At 42.2% G+C, this 23,975-nt stretch overlaps 1 protein-coding gene across 2 annotated transcripts; it reads right to left on the reverse strand.

The window, feature by feature from the left end:
* Positions 1 to 1,118: 1,118 nt before the first annotated feature.
* LOC132872996 (uncharacterized) lies at positions 1,119 to 18,867 on the reverse strand. 2 transcript variants are annotated; one of them, XM_060908155.1, is made up of 13 exons: positions 17,528 to 18,867; positions 14,588 to 14,700; positions 11,990 to 12,410; positions 9,461 to 9,621; positions 9,088 to 9,229; positions 4,475 to 4,671; positions 4,147 to 4,246; positions 3,630 to 3,769; positions 3,353 to 3,457; positions 3,111 to 3,194; positions 2,412 to 2,614; positions 1,951 to 2,110; positions 1,119 to 1,402 (listed from the first exon to the last, which is right to left on the reverse strand). In XM_060908155.1, the coding sequence occupies exons 4-13, from the start codon at positions 9,507 to 9,509 to the stop codon at positions 1,263 to 1,265; spliced, it is 1,320 nt and encodes a 439-aa protein (XP_060764138.1). In that variant the 5' UTR covers positions 9,510 to 9,621; positions 11,990 to 12,410; positions 14,588 to 14,700; positions 17,528 to 18,867; the 3' UTR covers positions 1,119 to 1,262. The 2 variants fall into 2 exon arrangements, with proteins under 2 accessions (XP_060764138.1, XP_060764139.1); XM_060908156.1 differs by lacking the exon at positions 17,528 to 18,867 and having other exon boundaries at positions 14,588 to 14,984.
* Positions 18,868 to 23,975: the final 5,108 nt, after the last annotated feature.

The following is a 23,975-nucleotide window of genomic DNA, read 5'->3' on the forward strand; positions in this document are numbered from 1 at the left end:
TTCGAAAACTCATGAAATTTGGTAAACACGTCAGTCATGCGCACTGAAACTGAGCCATAGGGGCTTGTCCCCAGGTGTGTCCAGGGGACTCCATAGCGCCCCATATATGGAGACTCCTGCCCAGTATATAGTTTCACCAGTCCATGTCAAATTTGGTAGATGTGTGGAGTGCTCTGAGATGAACAAAATTCCTTCTACATTGTGTCAAACATACAGGATGATAAATTGTGATGGAATAGTGGATAGCTCAAATGATGACATAATGGCAGCCAATGTTAAATGGGATATGGGATTTTCAAATTTTCCCGCGCTGTTCTGAGGGGCTTACGATGGCTAAAAATGCATAGAACCTACCTCTGACATTTGTTGTGGGATATCGTTTGAGCTAATTTTGTAAATTAGCATAGGTTGGCCTCATCAGCTACATAGCGTGCCCTATTTCAAAACTTTTTGCTTTGGTTGCCACACAACTCATTTGATGTTAATTAGTTTTGGAAGGAACATTGTCCTCACTGAGGCAAACATATTTCTCACTGGTTTGTATTAGCTCTGCGAAACAGGACCCAGCAAGCAAGCCCGTGCAGGCCCCCTTTGGGCCCACCATGGGCCATATTAGGGGCCCCCTGCGGGCTGCCCGCACAGGGCCCGTGAGGCTTTGCTCATTGGCAAAGTACTGGCCCTTCAGTATGGGCCCCATACGGGCAGCCCACACCTAGCCCTAAATAAGCCCACACAGGTCCTGAATGGGCTGCCCTCACTCTGCCCTAAGCATAGCCCTCTCCTGGCCCGCAGAAAACACACATTGATATTTTTATATATATTAATATTTATATTTCATTCTACAATGTGTGCACACAAAAACTTAAAAAATGTATAGATTATTTAAAGAATTCTATAATTGACTTGATAAATACTTTGTCCTTCCTAGACCCATACAATATCAATATCAAAATGTGTGTTTGAATAGTAATTTCTAGTGTTTATTATTTATTGTGTTTGACAATACATAATAATGTTTAAAAAATGTGAAATAGCCAAAATTTCAGAGTCCAAGTTTTAATAAATAATTTCACATAAATAAATAAATGAATAAATTTGAACAAATACATACAGTTCATCAAACGCTTTTGCACACCTCTGTAAATTGACAGGTGCGTATATAGGTTAACATCCCAGTGAGGTTGTCATTCAAAAGTAAAGAATATCTTCCACCACTAACACACACACACACACACACGCGCACGCGCGCACACACACACACATTAAACGTCCTGTGCTGCAACTCGAATGTACCGCTGCCTACGGCCACCCGCCCTATCTCGGGCATTCCGGAACCACACCTTCACCTCGTCCTCAATCTGTGCTGCTGGTGGGGAGTCCATTGAGCCTCTCCTAACAGCATCTGTATAGATGGGCAAAATGTTTTCAAGATAAGAGGAATGTTTGGTTATTTGCAAAATCAGCACTTTTGATATATTTGATTTGAAGTTCATTTCAAAGGTCCAGCGTGTAATTTTAGCAGTTTGTTTAGTTTAAAACTGGAAGAGTGAGTGCAATATGGACCAGGGTGCTAGATAAACAGAGAACAAGCACAGTAGGAATTACTTAAAATGCACATTGTACAGGACAGATTCTAAAAAGTTGGGACAATTGGAATTTTTGTGAATAAAACAAAACACTTTTTAAACATTCAATCTACACATAAGATGGAGGAAAAAATATTGTTTCGTGGGAAATATGTATTCATTTATTTGATACATGCAACAGATTTTTAAAAATGTGACGGCAAATTATTTTGTTGTTATTCACAAAATAAAATTTCACTTTGGAATCCAATTTGTAGATGAAGAGAATCCAGTGTCTTAAGTGCCAGTCAAAGAGTGATGATCAGCCAATTTTATCGTAGGAGATTTAAAAAAAAAAAAAAAAAAAAAAAAAAAAAAAACTTACCTACAACTACCCTCTTTAATTTTAGGTCCCGGAATGCCCTTTTGTCATTGCACCCATTCCAATTGATGGTCATGGCCAATGAATGGCCGAAAACGGTGGCCAGGACCCTCCTGGTTGTGGCCTGGACAGTGGCACCACCAATTGTCCCCAGATAAGCAGTCTAAAGGAAAGAAAAGTAAAGATTAGCTCATCTGCTCCCACAATAATGGACATTATAAGCCATTTTCATAGATTTAATGTGGACATAAAAAAACAAGCTGATACAACACAAACTACTGAATCAAAAGTCCCACTTGTGCACATTTTTCAAAAGCATCATAACACACGCCATCAGTTAAGGTAACTCCATATATCATCACTTATAACTTCTTGATCATAGAGAGGAATTCGCCTCAGACCTTTACTATAATACCTTTTCAAAGAACTTAAAGGGGCTGCAACTTAGAAACCAATATACATACCAATTCTTTTTGGTAGGGGCTGTCCTCCAGTTTTTCCTCCAGTCCATTGAGGTCCTGGAAGTTCTGGAGAGGTAGCTCCAAGTTGTCTGGCAGCTTTGCGTGTTTGTTGCTGCCTGATCTGGCCAACATTGTCACCGTCCGCTCCAATGCAGACAGCCTATCCTTAATCTCCTCCAGCGTAGAGACCAAATATCTCTCAAGGCCTGAAAGGAAAAAGACACTGAACTGAGTGGCTTTTGTGCTTGAGAGAAGCTTACAGTCAGGATAGTGCTATCATGCTAACATGTTTTCTAAAGATTTTTCAAAAGGTATCATGATTTATGTCTTTTGCTTTGTATCCAAATGCGAATAGGCGAATGAACACCAATTTTCAATGAGCTATGATAAATAATACAGAATGTAAGGGGAAAAATATAAAATGTGTACAAACGGATGAATATGCAATAAAAAAGACCCTCCAGTTTTCTCCAAACTCCTAACTGATCTTGAATCCATCAAACCATTTCTATTTTTAGAACTGTCTACATCCAAAATAACTTCAGTCACTGCTTCACTGTCCATCAGAGCTCAATTCTCAATCCAAGTTAAGTCTGATATAGACAGCTATAGGGACATTTAAGTGGCTTGATGGATGCAATAGCAGTAAAAGTTTTGGACTCAATACCAGTTGAACACTTAAGGTATATCTGCATAACCTACCTGAGGATAATGATGGCTGCCTTGCAGGTGGGTAAATAGGGAGGGGTGGACTAAGTTGGTCGTCCACTTGTTCAGATGGATTTCCTGCAAAGATGAGAAAAAAACTGTTACACATGTGTGTCAAACAAAATTGTTTTTGACGTGGTTGCAGTCAGTCACACTAAACAAGATGATACATATCTTTTGAGTGTGTGTGTGTGTTGGGGCGTGGGGTATGGGAAAAAGTTGTAAATAATGCCTACTTGAGGATGATGATGGCTGCCTCAAAGGGGGGTGAATTGGGAGGGGTTGAGGTGGGCTCAACAGCTGGGTGTCCATGTGATGGGCTTGGCCTGAGTGTGAACTTGCTGCAAAGATGAGAAAAAAAAGTTTCTGTTACACTGTGCCTCAGAGAATTGTCTTTTGATGCGACTACAGTCATTCACACAGATATTAAAGAAGACATTTCTTTGTGTGTGCATGAGGGAGATTTATAGGCCTAGAGTTTATGGGGAAAATGTGTAAATGTGCATAACCTACATGAGGACAATGATGGCTGCCTCACTGGTGAAAGTGGTGGGGGTGGGCTCATAAGAGTCAGGTTCATCGCTGCTGGTGGAACTGGTGGCAATGGTCTACTTGGTCCAGGCTCAGGCAGGGTGATGTAACGTTTCTTTGGTCTGCACAAAGAAACAGGATAACTTTAGTTGTTTGTTTTCTCATTCATAATTTACCTACCCAGCTCCTTGTTGTGAATAACATGGCATAGGCGTCGTGCTCCAACTCCCCAGCCGTTGTAAATCAAGCGTAAACCCACGGCCTCTCGTGGCTTATTGCTTAAATTAATGAGGGGAATGTTTGCTCTCCAAATCTTAAATTGGTTGGTTGCTTTTTCACGGTGCTCCTCTGAACAAAGCCTAACCAAATCTAATTCATAACTTTTCAATAAAGAAAGTGTGTTCAGACTTTAATGGTCCTGACAGAATTATTATCATCTACTTCAATAATTGGCACAATTTAACCCAATGTCTTCTACAGTGGCACAACTCAAACTTACTGTCTTGAACGCTGGCATCTCTCCAACTCCTCAGGCTCACTGGCGACAGCTAAATGTGTTTCTGCCATTTTGGCCTTTTTTCTCGCCTTTTCATAGTCATCTGTAAAGGCAAAAGTTTGTCAGACCCAAATTTATATACCATATCAATTCATCAGGCATCACTGCTTCTGACATTCCTGTTGTAACGCTGTGGAAAAATGGATAAACTGTTTTTTAAGTGAGAATAAACTTTTCACCAACCATTAAGGGGAAAAAGAAATTACAAACTGTTCAGATTAATGTTTGCATTCAGCATTATTTTCAATTCTTGAAAAAAGGAGAGTCCTACCTGCAGTGCCCAAAACTGTGATGGTGTGGGTGGTCCACGCTGGTCCAGGGACTGCATGTGTTAATAGAGCCATTTTAAATTTATTTGGATCTGCATAAGGTGGCCAGAAGGTCATCGAATTGTCACCATTAGTCCAGCTGTTGCTTACAATCCCAACAGAGTTGTCAAGGAACTCCACAACAAAATACATGATTGGCCTGAAAGTAAAAAAATAATAATAATAAAAAAAAGATAAAAAAAAAAAACTGTCAGGTGGGGGTGGGGGGGTGGCTAATTACTGTGGAGGAGAGGAATGGCTGCCCACTCTGATGTCATTGGTATCAAAACATACTTTTGGGTGACATCTGACAAGCGATACATTTGATCTGTATTTTCTAGATTACTGGCTTTATAAAAGCCAATGTCCTTTGAGTCCATGGGGCTGAAGAACAGTGACTCTAGTTTCAAAAACCTCCTAAAAATGATGTACGTTTTTTGTGTTCTCTCATCGCAGAGTATGTTCTGTACAAGTCCCAGATTGCCTTGAGCCATGACACAGTTGTCACCAACAGTTGTGGCAACACTGAAAAGTTCAAAAACCGCCTTTCTGTATTGGGTGCAGTGAGGCAAGGTGGCAATTGTTGGTCCACATGTATGTTTGATTTTCAGTATTGTCTTTGAGTTTTTGAGTTTTCTGGGTTTCATAAAGGCTCTTTCCAATGTGATGTGCCGGTGTAGTTGTTGTAAGACAAATTGGGGTTTCCTGCAAACTTTTTTTAATTTCCTCATGTAGTTTTCAAATGGAAAGGCTGATACTCCATCCAATGCTCCATATCTCCTCACATCATCAGCTAGATGGCATAAATTATGCACATTGTACACCAATTCATTTGCTCCGTATAATTGTTCAAATTCATTCAAAAAATGAGACATTAGAGCGTCAGCAAAGTCACAATAGTATTTGCAGAGAGCAGGGGAGAGCATGAGGTACATGGCAATGGAGAGATTTAGGAAATTGGTGTATTGGGAAGATGGAAGGATGCCTTGCAAAACAATTGGGCCTGTATAAAGAAGGAACTGGCGGTATTCAGTTGCTTTCCATCTGTCAATTTCTGACAAACTTCTTGGCTTTCTTTGAAATTCAATTGGGATGTGTTGTCTTAGCTGTACCAGTCTTGCAGAGATCGCCATCACTGCCTGAGAACCCAGCCTACACGACAAATCTCCTTTCATCCAAAAACGCATCAGTTTTCGAGTGACGCCTAGACAAACAAGATGCATGTAATCCAGGATGAACATTGTTATCATGCCTAGATTAATTCGAGTAAGGGGGGAGTCGCCCTTGTGGTGGTCCTCATCCACTTTTCTCAAAAACTGGTCATCTGTGCGAGGCACAGCTGTCTTCTCAGGGAAAGTCATATGGTTGTGGACATAGACTCCCTCTTGAGTGCAACGCTCACATCCAAAATACCCATTGTGCCCTTTGATGTTTTTTAGAAATGACCTCGCGGGAGCGTCACAGACGAAACAGTCAATTCTTAAAAAGAAGGTCTTCCCAGCCATGTGAAACCCCTTCTCAAGCTGTGCTACCTCCTCCACAAAATCATGCAAATATTCCTCTAAATCTAGAGGCTTTGTCTTGCCACAAAACATTCCAATGACAAAGGGATCCTTATCAAATGGCACTTTGCCCAAGATTGGCCACAACTGCAAAGCTGAGCTCTTATATAATGGCAAACCATCCACATTAACTTGTAAATTAATCATCTCACTAACATTGTGGAGAGCATCTGTTGCGATTGTCTGGAGGTATTTGAGAATGCCAATGTGTAAATACTCCCCTCCTTTTATGTTCTTTACATTGGCTGCTATTTTAGCTGTTTTTAGCAGGGTTCGAGCTTGCTTTGGCAGGCTTGGATGGAACTCCTGTAGCACACTAAGAAGATCAGAAAAGGTGTTCTGTGGCACATTGTTCCTCAGAGCCCAGTCACAAAGAACATTTGTCAATTTTGAACATTCATCTTCACTATCTTCATCAGTTTCACAAACATCCTCTGAGTCACTGTCTTCATAGTCACCATCTGAGGTCATGCCATCAACTCTCTTATCGTTACAGTCATCAAATGAACTTGTGCAGTCCATGAAAACATCGTCTTCCTCCTCAGCACTGTCATTCGGGGCCTGACTGATGTCACGGTCAACAGCATCCAAAATATCTCCTCCATTGTCAGAATGTGACTCAAAAGACTGAAGGATTCTTAATGTGCGTCTGCGTTTAGTCCAATAACTCCTGGATGCCATGTTCCTGTAAGCAGATCAAATTTGGGCTATAGGACTATCATCATAGGCAGCACCATTCCAATCCCATTCCTTCAGACATACACTGTAATATGACAACATTTATGTTTAATGCACTTTTCATAATTTCAATTGAGATTCACATCGTGTTTAAAACAGCCTATTTCTGTCTGTGTGCTAGCTTGGCCTACTAGTATACAATATACTTATATATAGGTTATACACTGGGGTGAACATTGGTAAAGTGGGACCACTGGTAAAGTGGGACAGCTGAGGTTTTTTCATGAATATCTCCTTTGTGGTTCGGCCTTAGCAATTTAAAACCATTATTGAATAATCCCTGGAATGTAAGGGGTTAAATATTCGGTCAACATGCATATCTGTTTTGTATGGAGAATGCTGGTGACCGAAAATGTTTTTTCACTGTTGGTGGCACTTTTTGCACTGCTTGCTTGAGTGCGCAAGTTCCACTTCTTGCTACTGGGGATCAGGGAAATGTGCGATTGGTTAGATCAGGTATGACGCATCATCATCTGGCGCGAGGTTGAAGTGTACAGTCAGTGCTTAGTGCGTCGTGCATCTCATTCTTGGGCAGGATTATGTTGGCGACAGTCAGACACGAGCCTACCCTGCCAACACACCCATGTGGGTCCCACATGGGTTGAATGTGGGCTGCCCAGCTGGGCTCCAGTCGGTTTTGGCCAAGGGTTATGCGGTGGCCCCATGTGGGCAAGCCCAGTTGGGCTAAAAGTGGGTTTCATATGGGCCCTAGCTAAAACCTACTTGGGCAACCCAGGTTTCTCCCATCTGGGTCCCGCATGACACACCCATGTGGGTCCCACATGGGTTGAATGTGGGCTGCCCAGCTGGGCTCCAGTCGGTTTTGGCCAAGGGTTATGCGGTGGCCCCATGTGGGCAAGCCCAGTTGGGCTAAAAGTGGGTTTCATATGGGCCCTAGCTAAAACCTACTTGGGCAACCCAGGTTTCTCCCATCTGGGTCCCACATGGGTTGAATGTGGGCTGCCCAGCTGGGCTCCAGTCAGTTTTGGCCAAGGGTTATGCGGTGGCCCCATGTGGGCAAGCCCAGTTGGGCTAAAAGTGGGTTTCATATGGGCCCTAGCTAAAACCTACTTGGGCAACCCAGGTTTCTCCCATCTGGGTCCCGCACGACACACCCATGTGGGTCCCACATGGGTTGAATGTGGGCTGCCCAGCTGGGCTCCAATCGGTTTTGGCCAAGGGTTATGCGGTGGCCCCATGTGGGCAAGCCCAGTTGGGCTAAAAGTGGGTTTCATATGGGCCCTAGCTAAAACCTACTTGGGCAACCCAGGTTTCTCCCATCTGGGTCCCGCACGACACACCCATGTGGGTCCCACATGGGTTGAATGTGGGCTGCCCAGCTGGGCTCCAGTCGGTTTTGGCCAAGGGTTATGCGGTGGCCCCATGTGGGCAAGCCCAGTTGGGCTAAAAGTGGGTTTCATATGGGCCCTAGCTAAAACCTACTTGGGCAACCCAGGTTTCTCCCATCTGGGTCCCGCACGACACACCCATGTGGGTCCCACATGGGTTGAATGTGGGCTGCCCAGCTGGGCTCCAGTCGGTTTTGGCCAAGGGTTATGCGGTGGCCCCATGTGGGCAAGCCCAGTTGGGCTAAAAGTGGGTTTCATATGGGCCCTAGCTAAAACCTACTTGGGCAACCCAGGTTTCTCCCATCTGGGTCCCACATGGGTTGAATGTGGGCTGCCCAGCTGGGCTCCAGTCGGTTTTGGCCAAGGGTTATGCGGTGGCCCCATGTGGGCAAGCCCAGTTGGGCTAAAAGTGGGTTTCATATGGGCCCTAGCTAAAACCTACTTGGGCAACCCAGGTTTCTCCCATCTGGGTCCCACACGGAGTTGTCCCATGCGGGCTCATTATGGGTCCCTTATTTTACCCTTTCAGGTATTGTGTGGGCCTATTACAGTCAGCCCATAGTACAGTTCTTTACACAAACAGCAATAACAAATACATTTACTTCAACTGCTAACAACTCTAAATACATGTTTTGCGTGCCAATATCTTAAAAACTGAAACATAACACTGACTCTTGAGAATGTGGTTAACACAAGCTTTAATTTTAAAAAAGAAAGAAAAAGTACAGTCGGAGGAGCTGTTAATGCAGACTCCCACTCCTGGCTCCCTGCCAAAAAGGTGGGCCGATAAAAGGTGTGTGTGTGTGTGCGCGCGTGTATCTGCATGTCTGCATGTGTGTCTGCATTTATGTGTGTGTGGTGTGTGTGTGCGCGCGTGCGTGCGTGCACGCATGTATGCGTGAAAGAAAAAAAAAAAAAAAAAATTACATTTCTGGAGGAGCTGCTACTCTGGCCTGACGGGCCTGTCTATTCCCCCCCCTGTCCCTAGCCCTAATGAGCCATTTGGGGACTGCCTTCTCCGCATCCTTCCTTGTGATGGTACGAGTCATCGTGTTCTTCTTCAAGGCTCCTGCAAGACACAAATATAGCAGTGACTTACATCATGTGACAACTCTCAGCCAAATATCGCGTTTCATGTCTGCATATTAAATGGTAGGGGGTGTGTCATTCAGTTAAATAAAAATAAAACAAGAACCGTCGACTTCTTAACTACCCCAGACATGACCTATGCCCACCCTTACACACCTGTAGTTGCATGATTGGTATTCTCTATATTTGTAATACTGTATTGTCCACCTACCATAAAACGACTTCAAACAGCTTGAGGGGCTTGAAGCCCCTCTTGCCATTTCTTCCCAAGAAGTTGAACCCTCTTGAAAACTTGTGTTCAAGGAGGAAGGCCATCATACGGCGGGTGGCCCCGTCAACAGTGGCCCCTCCAATGTCAGCCACAGCTGCAATCTGAGGGGTAACAAACACAATACAAGGCACTAGGCAGGTTAATCTATATTGCTCACTGGAGTAAACTTCTCAATATGGAAGCACTGCCAGATACATGGATATGAGCACACTTTAGAAGTTTCATATAAAATTCACTGTTAGTGAGTTGCGTTTCATTAAGCTAGACCTGGGGCCACCAATTCAAAGCAGTCTGTATTGATACTCAGAAAACGTAATGTTTACAATGCGAAGAGCCCCCACAAAGCGATTTTTTGATGCAAGTTATAATCATGCCGCCAGCCAGCAAAGCCACCACGAGTAACCGAATCGTTGTTCAAGTTACAACATCCAGTCATGAATTTTAACTCTTGACTAACATGATCTTGATGAATGGAAAGCTCCACAAACATGTTCAAACATTGTATTGTTCAAAAGTTGTATTGAAACCAGTCCATACAATTTCGTATCTTCATCTAATTTATTTCATTTCATCAAGGCCAGGGCTATTCAATTAGAATTTCATTCGGGCCACATTTTGAAACCAAGAACTTAAGCTGGGCCGCACATGTTCAGCGGTCACTAACAACTGGCAATAGCAATTTTCAACCAGTAAAAACTATCTAAATATTATCTTAACATTGAATGTTCAATGTAGCCTTAAAAGACAAGCCAGAGAATCACAACACAAGATCATTTGTTGTCCTGCAATATCAAAGCTGTTGCTACATTACTGCAGTAAACTGAAGGGGAAAAAAAACTATCATACATTGTGCAATGCAATTCGTGCATTGTTCTTTATTGCAATATTTTGGACAGAGTACATCCCAGTATTGCAAGTTCAATAACTTTACTGTTATCTGACCCCACAAATTTACCAAACAGAAATTATCTGTCCTCTTAAGTGAATATGTGGTTGTGATAAAACACCACCAGGGGAAAAATCGCGGGAGGAAGATGTGTACAGCAGGCTACAGAGGATTTTTGCAGTAGCATAGGCCTACATAACTGCAAGCGATCTTGAAATAATTAATTGATTAGTGACCGGGCACATCGGAACTTGATATGGAACGTTAACGTTACGTGCATTCTGAGTGACCAACTGTAACCTTTAGCCATATGAACACTACTGCAGACACACCCCATCCTTTTTGAAGGACCTTTGAAGTGAGTTGTCAAGTCTGCGAAGCTGCGTTCACAAATATTTTTTTTTACCGGACTCTAGCTTACTACAAGCGTGGATGTGCCCATTGTCTCGTCAACGCGATCACAAAGCCAGGCTGGTCTCGTAACTGTATTTCCCTCCCAACTTGACGCTCACACTTTTTTCGTTCACGTGTACGATACGGACATTCCACAAACACATCTCAAATGCTCACGCTTATTGTGCAATGGTCATCATTGGCATGTCGTTTTGATCGACTTTGGAGGTTTAATTTCTTTACCCATAAAGTAGTCCTACGAAACTGCTAGATGCCACCTCCGTGTTTAATCTTTGAAGTCGGTTGTCAAATCTGTGTATCTCCGTTGTCCGACGCCCCATAAATAATTTTTCCAGTGGACTCTTCCACAGCAACCATGGACGTGGTGCTAGCTCAGTCTCATTATTGAAGATGGGAGATTGTTTGCCTAGTCAACATTTGTTTATGGACTGATTTCAGACACATCACAAACGCACGCACCTTGTACTACAGTGCTGCTTTGGCATGACGCGAGACGCTTGTTACTGCACATCGCAACGCCCGACACTCTTCCAACGACATTGATTGAAAAGATTTGTTTAAGAATGCAAATAAGCATATTAAGAATGTAAAACGGATTGGAAATTAGAAAGGGAGGCAAACTAACTAGTGTAAGCGAGAGTTTAAAATGTATGTTTGTTCTGGAGACTCGCGAATGCTGTTAAATTTTTGAAGCGGGCCGCCAATTGAATAGGCCTGATCTAGGCCAAAGTGTAATATGTTAACACTTTTTTTTACATCACCATAAGTAAACTTTCCTCGAAGAAAAAATAAAAAAAAAGTATTTAACCTCAGTTTTCCAGGTTTGCGCTGCGCATATAGTGCCTGATTCGTCCCCCCCTGAACCCCTCCCCTCGCGCTTGTGTGAGTCTCACAAACCCAGTTGCTCCACCACCACTGGCAGTAGCCACAGCCACTTTACGTATGTCCTGCTACTTCCTTAAAAGTTTTCTGCAGTCGCTACGTGGTTATTATGGACAGGGAAAGCCGTGTGGATAAAGTTCATGTCATACGAATGTAAGCTGCAGTATGCTATTGGTGTAGCCATTTTTAAAACAATTGGGCTTTTGCATGTTAAATAACAGCCGTTCATAGGCTACAGGAAGCAACAGATAGATTCAGTTCACATACAGTACATTTAAAATACATACCAGTTCTGCCATGAAGGTGGGGTCTTGCAGTTTCTCCTCCATGGACATTAGATCAGTAATTGTCTTTAGGGGGAAACCTTCAGGAGTGGTGCGAATTAGGTCAGGCATGTTTTGACGATTTTGCACGAGGGCCTGGAGAATTCTCCCATGTTCCACTTGAGCGTCTTTCAGGTCCTCCAGTAGTCTCAAAATATGCTGAAACATGCCATCCCGAATATTTTGTCTTGGGATGAAAGACTCGGCAGCTGCAGGCGTCTCTGCAGGCGTTCGCAGAGCCCCGGGTGCACGCTGAAGAGGTGGAGGCGTTCGCAGAGCCCCGGGTGGAGGAGGAAGAGGTGGAGGCGTTCGCAGAGCCCCGGGTGGAGGAGGAAGAGGATGGATGTCATCATTCTCCTCATCTTCTCTGGACATGACAACTGGCCTAAACATATATTATAATCAAGCACAATCAATAAGTTAGAGCATTTCAGTTAAACTGTAACTACTTCAACTAAAGCATTAGCTTATATTTATAAAGGAATTCACTAAGTCAGGCATCCGGGCATTTCTCATGTTTGCACCAAAATCAGGCGCCCACCATACTCATTTGGGGGAACCACAGGAGAATCGTAGGTTAGGTGTCTTATTTGAAAGCAATTTGAATAGTGTTATGTTAAATTATGTGAAGTGGTAATGAATGAACATGAAGGTAAGTTGTTGGGACATGGTAAGAAGTGACATCTACAAAAATTAGGACTTGATTGGCATTGAAAAATCACTGCATGTGCCGTTTATGTCCCCATTGGCGGGAGGCAGCAATACTACATACTACTCATGTTTTGGGAGGCAGCAATATTACAATTTGCGAACTGTTTGATGACATTAAGCTAAATTAATCATCATGTTCCTCCCATAGGGCCTTAATGTAAATATCTCCCCAATTTCAATATACAGTGGATATTGAAAGTCTACACACTCCTGTTGAAATGCCAGGTTTTTGTTATGTAAAAAAAAAAAATGACAGAATGACAAATAATTTCACAACTTGTTCCATCTTTACTATAAATTATTACCTGTACAATGCAATTGAAAAACAAACGCAAAGCTTTAAAGGAAAAATGTAGAAAATAAAAAACTTAAATAAACATGGTTGCATAAACATGCACACTGTCAAACTAATACATTGTTTTAGCACCTTTGGCTTTTATTACAGCACTCAGACTTTTTGGGTAGGAGTCTATCGGCATGGCACATGTTGATTTGGCAAAATTTGTCAATTTCTTTTGGCAAAAGTACTCCAAATCTGATGGGATCTAGGTCTGAACTCTGGCTGGGCCATTCCAAAACTTCAATTTCATTCTGGTGAAACCTATTCTTTTGTTGATTTAGGAATGTGTGTAGGGTACTTGTCATCTGAAGGATTAAGTTTTTCTTCATATTCAACTTTCTAACAGGGCTGAAGGTTTTGCGGCAATACTGACTGTAATTTGGACCTGTTCATAATTCTCTCCTCCCTGACTAAGGCCCCAGTTCCAGCTGAATAAAACAGTACAAAAGCATGATGCTGCCACTACCATACTTCACTGTAGGTATGGTGTTATTTGGGTGGTGTTTTGGCCAAATATTCTTTTGGAATTATATCCAAAATGTTCACCCTTGGTGGAGTACATTTTGCAAAAAGACATCTTTAATGTCCCAAAAGCATATGGGAAAATGTGCTATGGTCTGATGAAACCAAGGTTGAACATTTTGGACATAATTTCAAAAGGTATGTTTGGTGCAAAAACAACACTGTACATCACCCAAATAACCCCATGCCTAGAGTGAAGCATGGTGGTGGAAACATCATGCTTTGTGACTGTTTTTCTTTAGCTGGAACTGGGGCCTTAGTCAGGGAGGAGGGAATTATGGACAGCTCCACATTGGCAGTGGTAGTGGCACAAAACCTTCATCTCCCTGTTATAATGTTGAAGATGAAGAACTTCTTAACCTTTCAGAACAACAATTACACACGAACACACACCTAAAATCAACAAAAGAATGGCCTCACCACAATAAGATTGAGGTTTTGGAATGGCCCAGACAGAGTTCAGACCTGAATCCCATTGAACATCTGTCAGGTAATGTGAAGAGGACTGTGCACAGGGCATGCACTTGTGATGTGTGAGATTTGGAGTACCTTTGCAAAGAACAGTGGGCTAATATTGCCACATCAAGATGTGCTATGCTGATAGACACCATGTCAAAAAGTCTGAGTGCTGTAATAAAAGCCAACGATGTTAAGACAATGCATTAGTATAAGGCTGTGCATATTTATGCAACCATATTAATTCAAGTTTTTTATTTTCTATATTTTCCATTTAAAGTTTGGAGTTTGTTTCTCAATTGCATTGTACATGTTATCATTTTTATTAAATGTGAAAAAGGTTGTGAAATTATTTGTCTTTGTTATTTTTTTACATCACAAAAACTTGACATTTGAACAGGGGTGTGTAGACTTTGTATAGGCACTGTAGCAGTACTTTGGCAACGCGACAGTGACGACACGCCGACTTAGTTAATATACAGTAAACACTGTGTATATACCATATTATATATATAAAATTCAAATAGACTCACCGCTTTTTTTCACTTCCCCCGGCCCATACCGTCCGAACACTCAGGCTCTGTGCTTACGTCAGTATGTCTACGTTCCTCTTGCAATAATTTTGCATGTGCACTTTCATATGTTGCTGTGGGAGACAGATAAATCAGTAAATCATAAATCAGGCAATTACTTTCAGATAACATTTTAAAAGGTGCAGTGTGTAACATTGTGGCCAAAGTAGGTATTGCAACTACTCTGTTCATTGAAAATGTGATGCCATGAATATTTACTTATATAATTATTATACTTACTTATATACTTAATATTTGCTAGTATGACCAAAATACAGTAAGTTTTCCTGCTAAAAATTCCCATTTCTGGAAATCCAAAATGGCACACATGGAGAAGATCCCATTTTTCATGTACGAAAAGTGCAATTTTCCCAGTCATAATGACTACATAGAATTTGATGGTGATGGTAAGTATTTGTGAAAAAGGTAACATTTGTGAATGGGCAGCATGAATTCTGGAAACAAACTACTAAAGATATTACACACAGCACCTTTAAGATGGAAAATGAGTTCTTGCATGCTTTTTAACACTATTGAATTTTTTTGTATCAAACTGTAGAGCAACTCCCCTTGATCAGTTTATAGATTGGTCAAACCAGCAGTAATTCAGAATCTAATAAAACTAAGAAGTCATTGATAGTGTAGGATTAGTATCTTAATAACTATACCACTGGATGTGGTTATACATTGTTAAGAATATTTTTTTGAGTTCATAAAGTTTTGGGCTTTAATGAAAACCCCACTGCCCAAAATATGACAACTATCTAGGACATGACAATCATCTTTATTATGCCATTGTAATGTCTCCATTTAAAGGCCCCAACAATGTATTTAATTTATGCATCTATTCTACAGTGATGACAAGATTTCTATCATATCTTTTAATAAAATACATCTAACTACCTGCTTCAGAGACTAAGCAATGAAGGTTTAAGTAACTGTTGACAATTCTGTTAATTTTTTTTTCCCTTAAAATATATGCTCAGTGTTGGAAAGACTGCCTGTTAATTCACCTTTGGCTAAGGCCCACACTAGAATGTTGATTGACCAATCACAGCGCAAAAAAAGGTCCGACAGAGGTCTACAGTTTTTGACAGCGCAAATTCTTGCAACTGTAACCCAAGGGGGCGGGACTTAGCCAAAGGCGAATTATGTTCATGTGTCCAATGTGCGTCGAGTATGCTATTCATGTTCCTGCGCTCAGTCAGTCAGTCAGTCAGTCAGTCAAGGTCGTTGGTGAAGACTAGGCGACAAACGGAGAACATACAAGAAAAAGGAGCGAGATGCAGAAAACACCTTCGCTATCCAGCGACGTAGGGCATTTACAGGGCGAGCAGAGGGAGAAATAACAACAGTAATGACACATTAGCAACGCCGTACAGAAATAACGGTTTATGGCACAGACCCTTTCGGTTCTTGCTCATCTAGCTGCTACAATGACTGCTTAGACTGCAACAATAATACCTAACACACATTTAAATATCCGTCGTAAAGACGTGAAACTCGTCGAGTGACGAGTGTGTTCATTGATAAGCTAACACAATCTAAAAGTAGACATGCCATCACACTGCCCTGGCGCTGTGTACAGTTTACCTTTTATGGCTTGTGCACTCGCTATTTGCCATTACTTTCTCCAACCGTTGTGACAGATTACAGGGAACGGCCTGGATTTAAGAGACAAATACATGTTCCTCTTGTTTTGAACACTTATTTGTAGGCAGTGCTTAATTTGTAAAGTGGGAGGTCCCGGAGCGCAGAGGATGAGCGGCTCCGGTGCGGAAGGGGGGCGGCGCGGCGCTTCTGGGCATGTTTTGTAATAACACTGCAAATTAAGTTCATCTGCAGATATTTTGTGGATGTCGTTTCATGAGGGAAATCACCAACAAGACAGATATCAAAATCAGACATTAACACTAAATAAACTTGCATTTTTTTATTTAAATTTTTTTTTTTTGTTACATAGTCAAAAGAGGTGTCGGATCACCGGATCCAGTGTAAATAGCTGCCGGAGCCAACGCCCGAGGTTCCGGAGCGCGCTCCGGCTTGCTCCCCCTCAAATTAAGCGCCGTTTGTAGAACACTGCCTCTGATCTGTCCTACAGTCTACCAACAGCAAAGGAACACAACGCTAGCTAATGTCGTTAGCTAATATTACTACAGAAGAACAAAGAGGTTACAATGGGTTATTTTAGCCTATTTGGTTACACACTCGCCGCCACAGAATGTTAACAGCAATGTAATGCCTTTTCTGACTAATTTTATTCGTCTTACCTCCAACAAAGTGGTCACTACACAAGCGCCGGTACGCCGCTATCCATCTTCTCCGTCAGTCAGCAACTACCGGGATCCGATAAAATGATAACCCTTGCCTTGTTTGTTGATGGTTACTACATCCAGGTGCACAACAATATAGTGGCATGATGGAAGTCTTGCTGAAAATAAACACTTTCTTTGCTGCCGTTCCTCAATGTTGGCTGTGGTAAACTACTGGTTGTACATGTCCAAAATGGCAGCCGCGTTTGTCGTGACGTCACGTGAAAAGGGTCTTTGAGGTCGGCCATATTGTAAAAGTGGAGAATCAGTACAAGCATTGTTAATGGGAGCCCCGATCATCTAGCCTTGAAAATATCGCTGACCTTCACGAATTTCACAGCTTATCTTCCTTACTGAAGATAGTAACCACGAAAATAGCTTGATACTGACTTAAAGATCGGAATCAATATCCAAAGTTTCACCAGGCTTGATTACCAAAGTTAGCTAACAACAGCACCTCATTCATTTACATTAACTTAAAAGTTAGTTCCTGTCCTTTTGGTTAACATGATGCAGTGAAAACATAGTTGCAGAAATAGCATAGTTATTGCCAAAATACACTCGTATCATGCAGAAAGATTTTACCAACCTTTTGTTAAGTGATCCAACTCGTGCGTGCACTCTTCTCTTCACAGGCAGCAGAGACAAAAGCCAGTCAGTCAGCAAGCAGCAGAAACTGCGCGAAATGTATCCATTTCACAGGGGGTGGAGATTTCCCAGTTTGCATTGCTTCTTGCTTTGGTTATCCTGCAGGAGTTGCACTGGAATATGCCTGCTTTCTTTTCAGTTATTGCAAACTTTGTTGTGCTCGGAATATGTGTGCTTTAGCAAACTTTATCTTTTATGCTCTAAAATTGAGAAATTTTATTTTCAATTGTAATTAACGTTGTATTGTTTATATTATGTTATGGCATCTTAGAGGTGTGGGAGTAAAATTCTTGTGTTTTTGAATTGAATTGAAATGGAGCCTTGCTGGAGCCCACTTACTGCCCATGCTTAATTTAGCCCATTCAATGCCCACCCATTGCCCATATGGGCTCCAACAACAAAGCCCACTTATTGCCCATGCTAAATAGCCCATTTAATGACCACCAACTGCCCATGTGGGGCCCAACAACAAAGCCCACCTATTGCCCATGTTAATTTAGCCCATTCAATGCCCACCCATTGCCCATATGGGCTCCAACAACAAAGCCCACTTATTGCCCATGCTAAATAGCCCATTTAATGCCCACCAACTGCCCATGTGGGGCCCAACAACAAAGCCCACCTATTGCCCATGTTAATTTAGCCCATTCAATGCCCACCCATTGCCCATATGGGCTCCAACAACAAAGCCCACTTATTGCCCATGATAAATAGCCCATTTAATGCCCACCAACTGCCCATGTGGGGCCCAACAACAAAGCCCACCTATTGCCCATGTTAATTTAGCCCATTCAATGCCCACCCATTGCCCATGTGGGGCCCAGCAACAAAGCCCACTCGAAGCCCATGCCCACCCGAAGCCCAACTAGCCCAGATGAGACCCATGTGGGCCCCAACTGTACGTGTTTGCAGGGAACAGTCGACATAGTTAAACTTGCAAAACAATCGATGTAGCTGCTATGCTATGTAAAATCATAAGTCAGTCTGTATTCTGCTTCTTGTCTGTGATGGAATGTGTCAAAATGTAAACAATGGCTTTACAAACGATTCGCCTGTGGGCTGCCCACAGAAAGCCCGCATCGGCCCAATTAAGAAACGACATATGGGCCCAAATGGGCTAGCCCGCATTGGGCCAGTAGTGGTATTCCTGGGGCAATCGGGTAATTGCGGGCAGCCCACAGCTAGCCCGTGGCTGGGGTTCTGACGTGGGCAAGCCCTCGCTGGCCCTGTGTGGGCTAGGTTAGGGCTGGCCCTAGCCCACACTGCCCGAGGAAAGCCCACACGGGCCCCGTACGGGCTTGTTTGCTGGGGAAGTCGGCCATTTTGGAATCTGTGATGATTTGACCTATTTTTTTACATACTCTTTCACACTTCTCCTAAGCAGTTCATCAGTATTCCTTGAAAGTTGGTAGATACAAACTTCAGACATCTCATCTCATCATCTCTAGCCACTTTATCCTGTTCTATAGGGTCTCAGGCAAGCTGGAGCCTATCCCAGCTGACTACAGGCGAAAGGCGGGGTACACCCTGGACAAGCTGCCAGGTCATCACAGGGCTGACACATAGACACAGACAACCATTCAGACTCATATTCACACCTATGGTCAATTTAGAGTCACCAGTTAACCTAACCTGCATGTCTTTGGACTGTGGGGGAAACCGGAGTACCCGGAGGAAACCCACGCAGACATGGGGAGAACATGCAAACTCCGCACAGAAAGGCCCTTGCAGGCCATAGGGCTCGAACCCGGACCTTCTTGCTGTGAGGTGACAGCGCTAACCACTACACCACCGTGAACTTCAGACATACGGGATGATAAATTGTGAAGTAATATCACCTCAAATTGTATCATAGGACATATGTATGTGCAAATAGCTCAAAAATGAATTGGTGGGTGGAGAAAATAATAATAAGAAAAAACATGCTGAAAACAATAGGCCTCAAGTGCCCTTTATCACCACAAGCAGCTACATTTAGGGCCCGAGCACCAGAAGTGCAAGGCCTCTGGTGTTCACCAGAGGCCGCTGCACCAGAGATTCTTCTTTTTATTAGGGCCCGAGCACTGGAGGTGCAAGGCCCTATTGTATTCAAATCAATTCTTCTTTTTATTAGGGCCTGAGCACCATAGGTGCAAGGCCCAATTGTATTCAAATGTTTTCTTCTTTTTATTATTATTAGGGTCAGAGCACCTTATATATATATATATATATATATATATATATATATATATATATATATATATATATATATATATATATATATATGGTGCTCTGACCCTTATATATATATATATATATATATATATGATAGGTATATAGTATCACCTATCCATGTCAAATTTGGTAGGTGTGTGGAGTGCCCTGAGATGAACAAAATTGCAATATATATATTGTATTCATCATACTCAACAGGAAGTGAGATATTTTTGGCTTTGTGCGTTTTGACATGTCTTACATTTTAATATACTCTTCCTAGGTGTTTGTTGTATTCATGCCATATTTGGTAGACCTCATGTCAAGATATGGCTGATGTTAAATTGCGAAGGGATTTACAATATCTCGCAAGATGTTGAAATGGCGAACCAATAAATTTATACATTAGGCCACGTAAGCAGGAAGTGAGTCATAAATTCACCATGCACATGCACAAAGTGACCCTCTGGTTTCGGGCCACCATTTGGATACGGACAATAATGACTCCATTGCCAAAAAATTAATCACAGTGGTGTATACATTAGAAACCCAGGCTTTTGTTTCACATCTCGGATGCTTGTGCATTGTTTGATGAGCCAGTGTGATGGGTCACGGAACTGGAGTTGTGAGGGCTTGCGGCTATATTTAGGGCCTGAGCACTGGAGGTGCAAGGCCGTATTTTATTAATAAGGATTCTTTTTCCTCTTCTTCTTCTTCTTCTTATTATTGTTATTATTTATTTTTCATTTATTTTTTCTTTTTCTTCAATACTTTGCCATTTTGGAGGTGGTTCCCATGGGCGAAAACTTTGGTGCACATGCCAGTCATGGGCACCGCTACTTCAGTGATAGGAGCTGAGGTGTGTCTGGGGGACTCCATAGCACCCCCATATGTCATTGAGACTCCTCCCCGGTACATACAATGGTGCTTGAAATTTTGTGAACCCTTTAGAATTTTCTATATTTCTGCATAAATATGACCTAAAACATCATCAGATTTTCACACAAGTCCGAAAAGTAGATAAAGAGAACCCAGTTAAACAAATGAGACAAAAATATTATACTTGGTCATTTATTTATTGAAGAAAATGACCCAATATTACATATCTGTCAGTGGCAAAAGTATGTGAACCTTTGCTTTCAGTATCTGGTGTGACCCCCTTGTGCAGCAATAACCGCAACTAAGCATTTCCGGTAACTGTTGATCAGTCCTGCACACCGACTTGGAGGAATTTTAGCCCATTCCAGCTTCAACTCTGGGATGTTAGTGGGTTTCCTCACATCAGCTGCTCGCTTCAGGTCCTTCCACAACATTTTGATTGGATTAAGGTCAGTACTTGGACTTGGCCATTCCAAAACATGAACTTTATTCTTCTTTAACCATTCTTTGGTAGAATGACTTATGTGCTTAGGGTCATTGTCTTGCTGCATGACCCACCTTCTCTTGAGATTCAGTTCATGGACAGATGTCCTGACATTTTCTTTAGAATTCGCTGGTATAATTCAGAATTCATTGTTCCATCAATGATGGCAAGCCATCCTGGCCCAAATGCAGCAAAACAGGCCCAAACCATGATACTACCACCACCATGTTTCACAGATGGGATAAGGTTCTTGTGCTGGAAGGCAAGGCAAGTTTATTTATATAGCGCATTTCATACACAGTGGCTGTTCAATGTGCTTTACAGAGGTAAAAGCAAAACAGTAAACAATAGAAAATAAAATTACATAAAATAAAGGGGGAAGAAGAGAGAAAAAAATAAGAATTAATAGTAGAAATAAAATAATAAAATGATGTAAAAGTTCAGTAAAAAAGAGCAGAATAAAATAGAATAAAAGTTAAGTAAAGTTTAAAACATACAGAGACTGTAAAAGTTAAGTAAAGTTTAAAACATGTAATGACGATATTTATCAGTTAGCAGAAAGCATCTGAAAATAGCCTGGTCTTTAATCTAGATTTAAAGCTGCCAACAGCAGGAGCATTTTTAATGTCCTCTGGGAGTTGGTTCCATAGCTGTACTGCATAGTAGCTAAAAGCTGCTTCACCACACTTTGTTTTAACAACAGGTTTTACCAGTAAATTTTGCTGCTGCGATCTGGTAGATCTGATTGGGTTAGGCCGCTGCAACATATCAAATAAAATCAAATCAAGTTTATTTGTATAGCACTTTTAACAATAAACATTGTCGCAAAGCAGCTTTACAGAATTTGAACGACTTAAAACATGAGCTAATTTTATCCCTAATCTATCCCCAATGAGCAAGCCTGTGGCGATGGTGGCAAGGAAAAACTCCCTCAGACGACATGAGGAAGAAACCTCGAGAGGAACCAGACTCAAAAGGGAACCCATCCTCATTTGGGCAACAACAGACAGCCTGACTATAATATTAACAGTTTTAACAGGTATAACCCTCAACTGTCCTCATGGGCCGTCCTTCACAGGAGCGGTGCGATAAAACTCCGACCAGACACAGGGCACCAGGATGGATCAAGCAGGTCCAAGGGGCAGAAGAGGCCAGCATCTCAATCCCAGGATCAACATGTAACTCAGAGGGACAGATTGGGGGGGGAGAGAGAGAGAAAGAAAACACAGGTTGTTAGGTATGCCCTAAAAATTACAAGTATTAAATCTGTGTGGTAGGCTCGCAGAGACGAGAGTCTTTACATCAGGCATAACACACAAGAATGGCATGTTAATATGGTAAAAAATATCATGACCTGCTCTGGCTGGATGCTTGATTGGGTGATGGGAGCACACTCCTCAGCAATGATGAGATGCAGATGGGACCCTTAGGGCTGGCCAAGACAATTCAGTTACATTTCACCGGGTCTGGGACATGCGACAGAATGTCTGACGGCCGATTCCCTGCAGGCTACGATAGCCAGTCGAGGTCTCCGCCCTCTCCAACAAAAGATTTCCTGTTGACTCCATGTAACTCAGAGGGACAGATTTGGGGTGGGGGGGAGGGAAAGAAAACACAGGTTGTTAGGTATGCCCAATGTCACCTGAATAAGTAAGAGCAGTATACATATTGCACCGAGTACAAGCAGGGACTCAGGCAACTAACTATGACAGCATAACTAAAAGGAGAGAGCCAGAAGGTAACACAGGCATGAGGGAGCCCTGGGACATAAAGCAGCCAGCCACTACACTGTCAACAAACTCGAGTGAGCAAGCGAGTGGGGACTGACAGCATCCATACATCCCAGTTTACCAAAACACTCTATGTCTGAGGACCCTCCAGATCTACTCCTTTACCTCATAAACACCATTAACAAAAGGCTTGACTAAACAGATATGTTTTCAGCCTAGACTTAAATGCTGAGACTGTGTCTGATTCCCGAACATTACTTGGAAGGCTGTTCCATAACTGTGGGGCTTTGTAAGAAAAGGCTCTGCCCCCTGATGTAGCCTTCACTATACGAGGTACCAGCAGATAGCCTGCACCTTTTGATCTAAGTAGGCGTGGCGGGTCATAGAGGAGCAGAAGTTCACTCAGGTACTGTGGTACGAGACCATTTAGTTCTTTAAAGGTCAATAGTAGTATTTTATAATCAATACGAAATTTGATTGGGAGCCAATGCAGTGTGGATAAGACAGGCCACACTGTCATATATATGTGAAAATATGTGGTCATATTTTCTAGTTCTAGTAAGGACTCTTGCTGCTGCATTTTGAACTAACTGGAGCTTGTTTATGGACTTATTGGAACATCCAGACAGTAAGGCATTACAATAATCCAACCTGGAGGTAACGAAAGCATGGACTAGTTTTTCTGCATCATGCAATGACATTAAATTTCTTATCTTTGCAATATTTCTGAGATGAAAGAAAGCTATCCGGGTGATGTTATCAATGTGAGTTTCGAATGAAAGACTGGGGTCAATAATCACTCCGAGGTCTTTTACTGCTGCATGTGAAGAAACAGAAAGGCCATCCAGAGTCACTGTGTAATCAGAAAACTTACTTCTAGCTGTATGTGGTCCTAGCACAAGTACTTCAGTCTTGTCAGAGTTAAGCAGAAGGAAATTAATAAGCATCCAGTGTCTAATGTCCTTAACACATTCCTCAATTCTATTAAGCTGGTGTCTCTCATCAGGTTTTGCAGAGACATACAACTGTGTGTCATCAGCTTAACAGTGGAAACTAATACAATGTTTACGAATAATATCGCCCAGAGGTAGCATATATAGAGA

The sequence above is a fragment of the Neoarius graeffei genome, chromosome 25 (assembly GCF_027579695.1).
Source record: "Neoarius graeffei isolate fNeoGra1 chromosome 25, fNeoGra1.pri, whole genome shotgun sequence".
Taxonomy (NCBI): domain Eukaryota; kingdom Metazoa; phylum Chordata; class Actinopteri; order Siluriformes; family Ariidae; genus Neoarius; species Neoarius graeffei.

Bases quoted from the DNA above. Each gene is read 5' to 3' on its own strand.
- LOC132872996 (XM_060908155.1), bottom strand. From the start codon at position 9,509: ATGGCAAGAGGGGCTTCAAGCCCCTCAAGCTGTTTGAAGTCGTTTTAT. The intron at 4,247-4,474 runs GTAGGACTCTCC...TTGCCTTTACAG, and splicing joins CACAGTTTTGGGCACTGCAG to ATGACTATGAAAAGGCGAGA. The intron at 1,403-1,950 runs GTAAGTTTTTTT...CCATCTATACAG, and splicing joins ATTAAAGAGGGTAGTTGTAG to ATGCTGTTAGGAGAGGCTCA.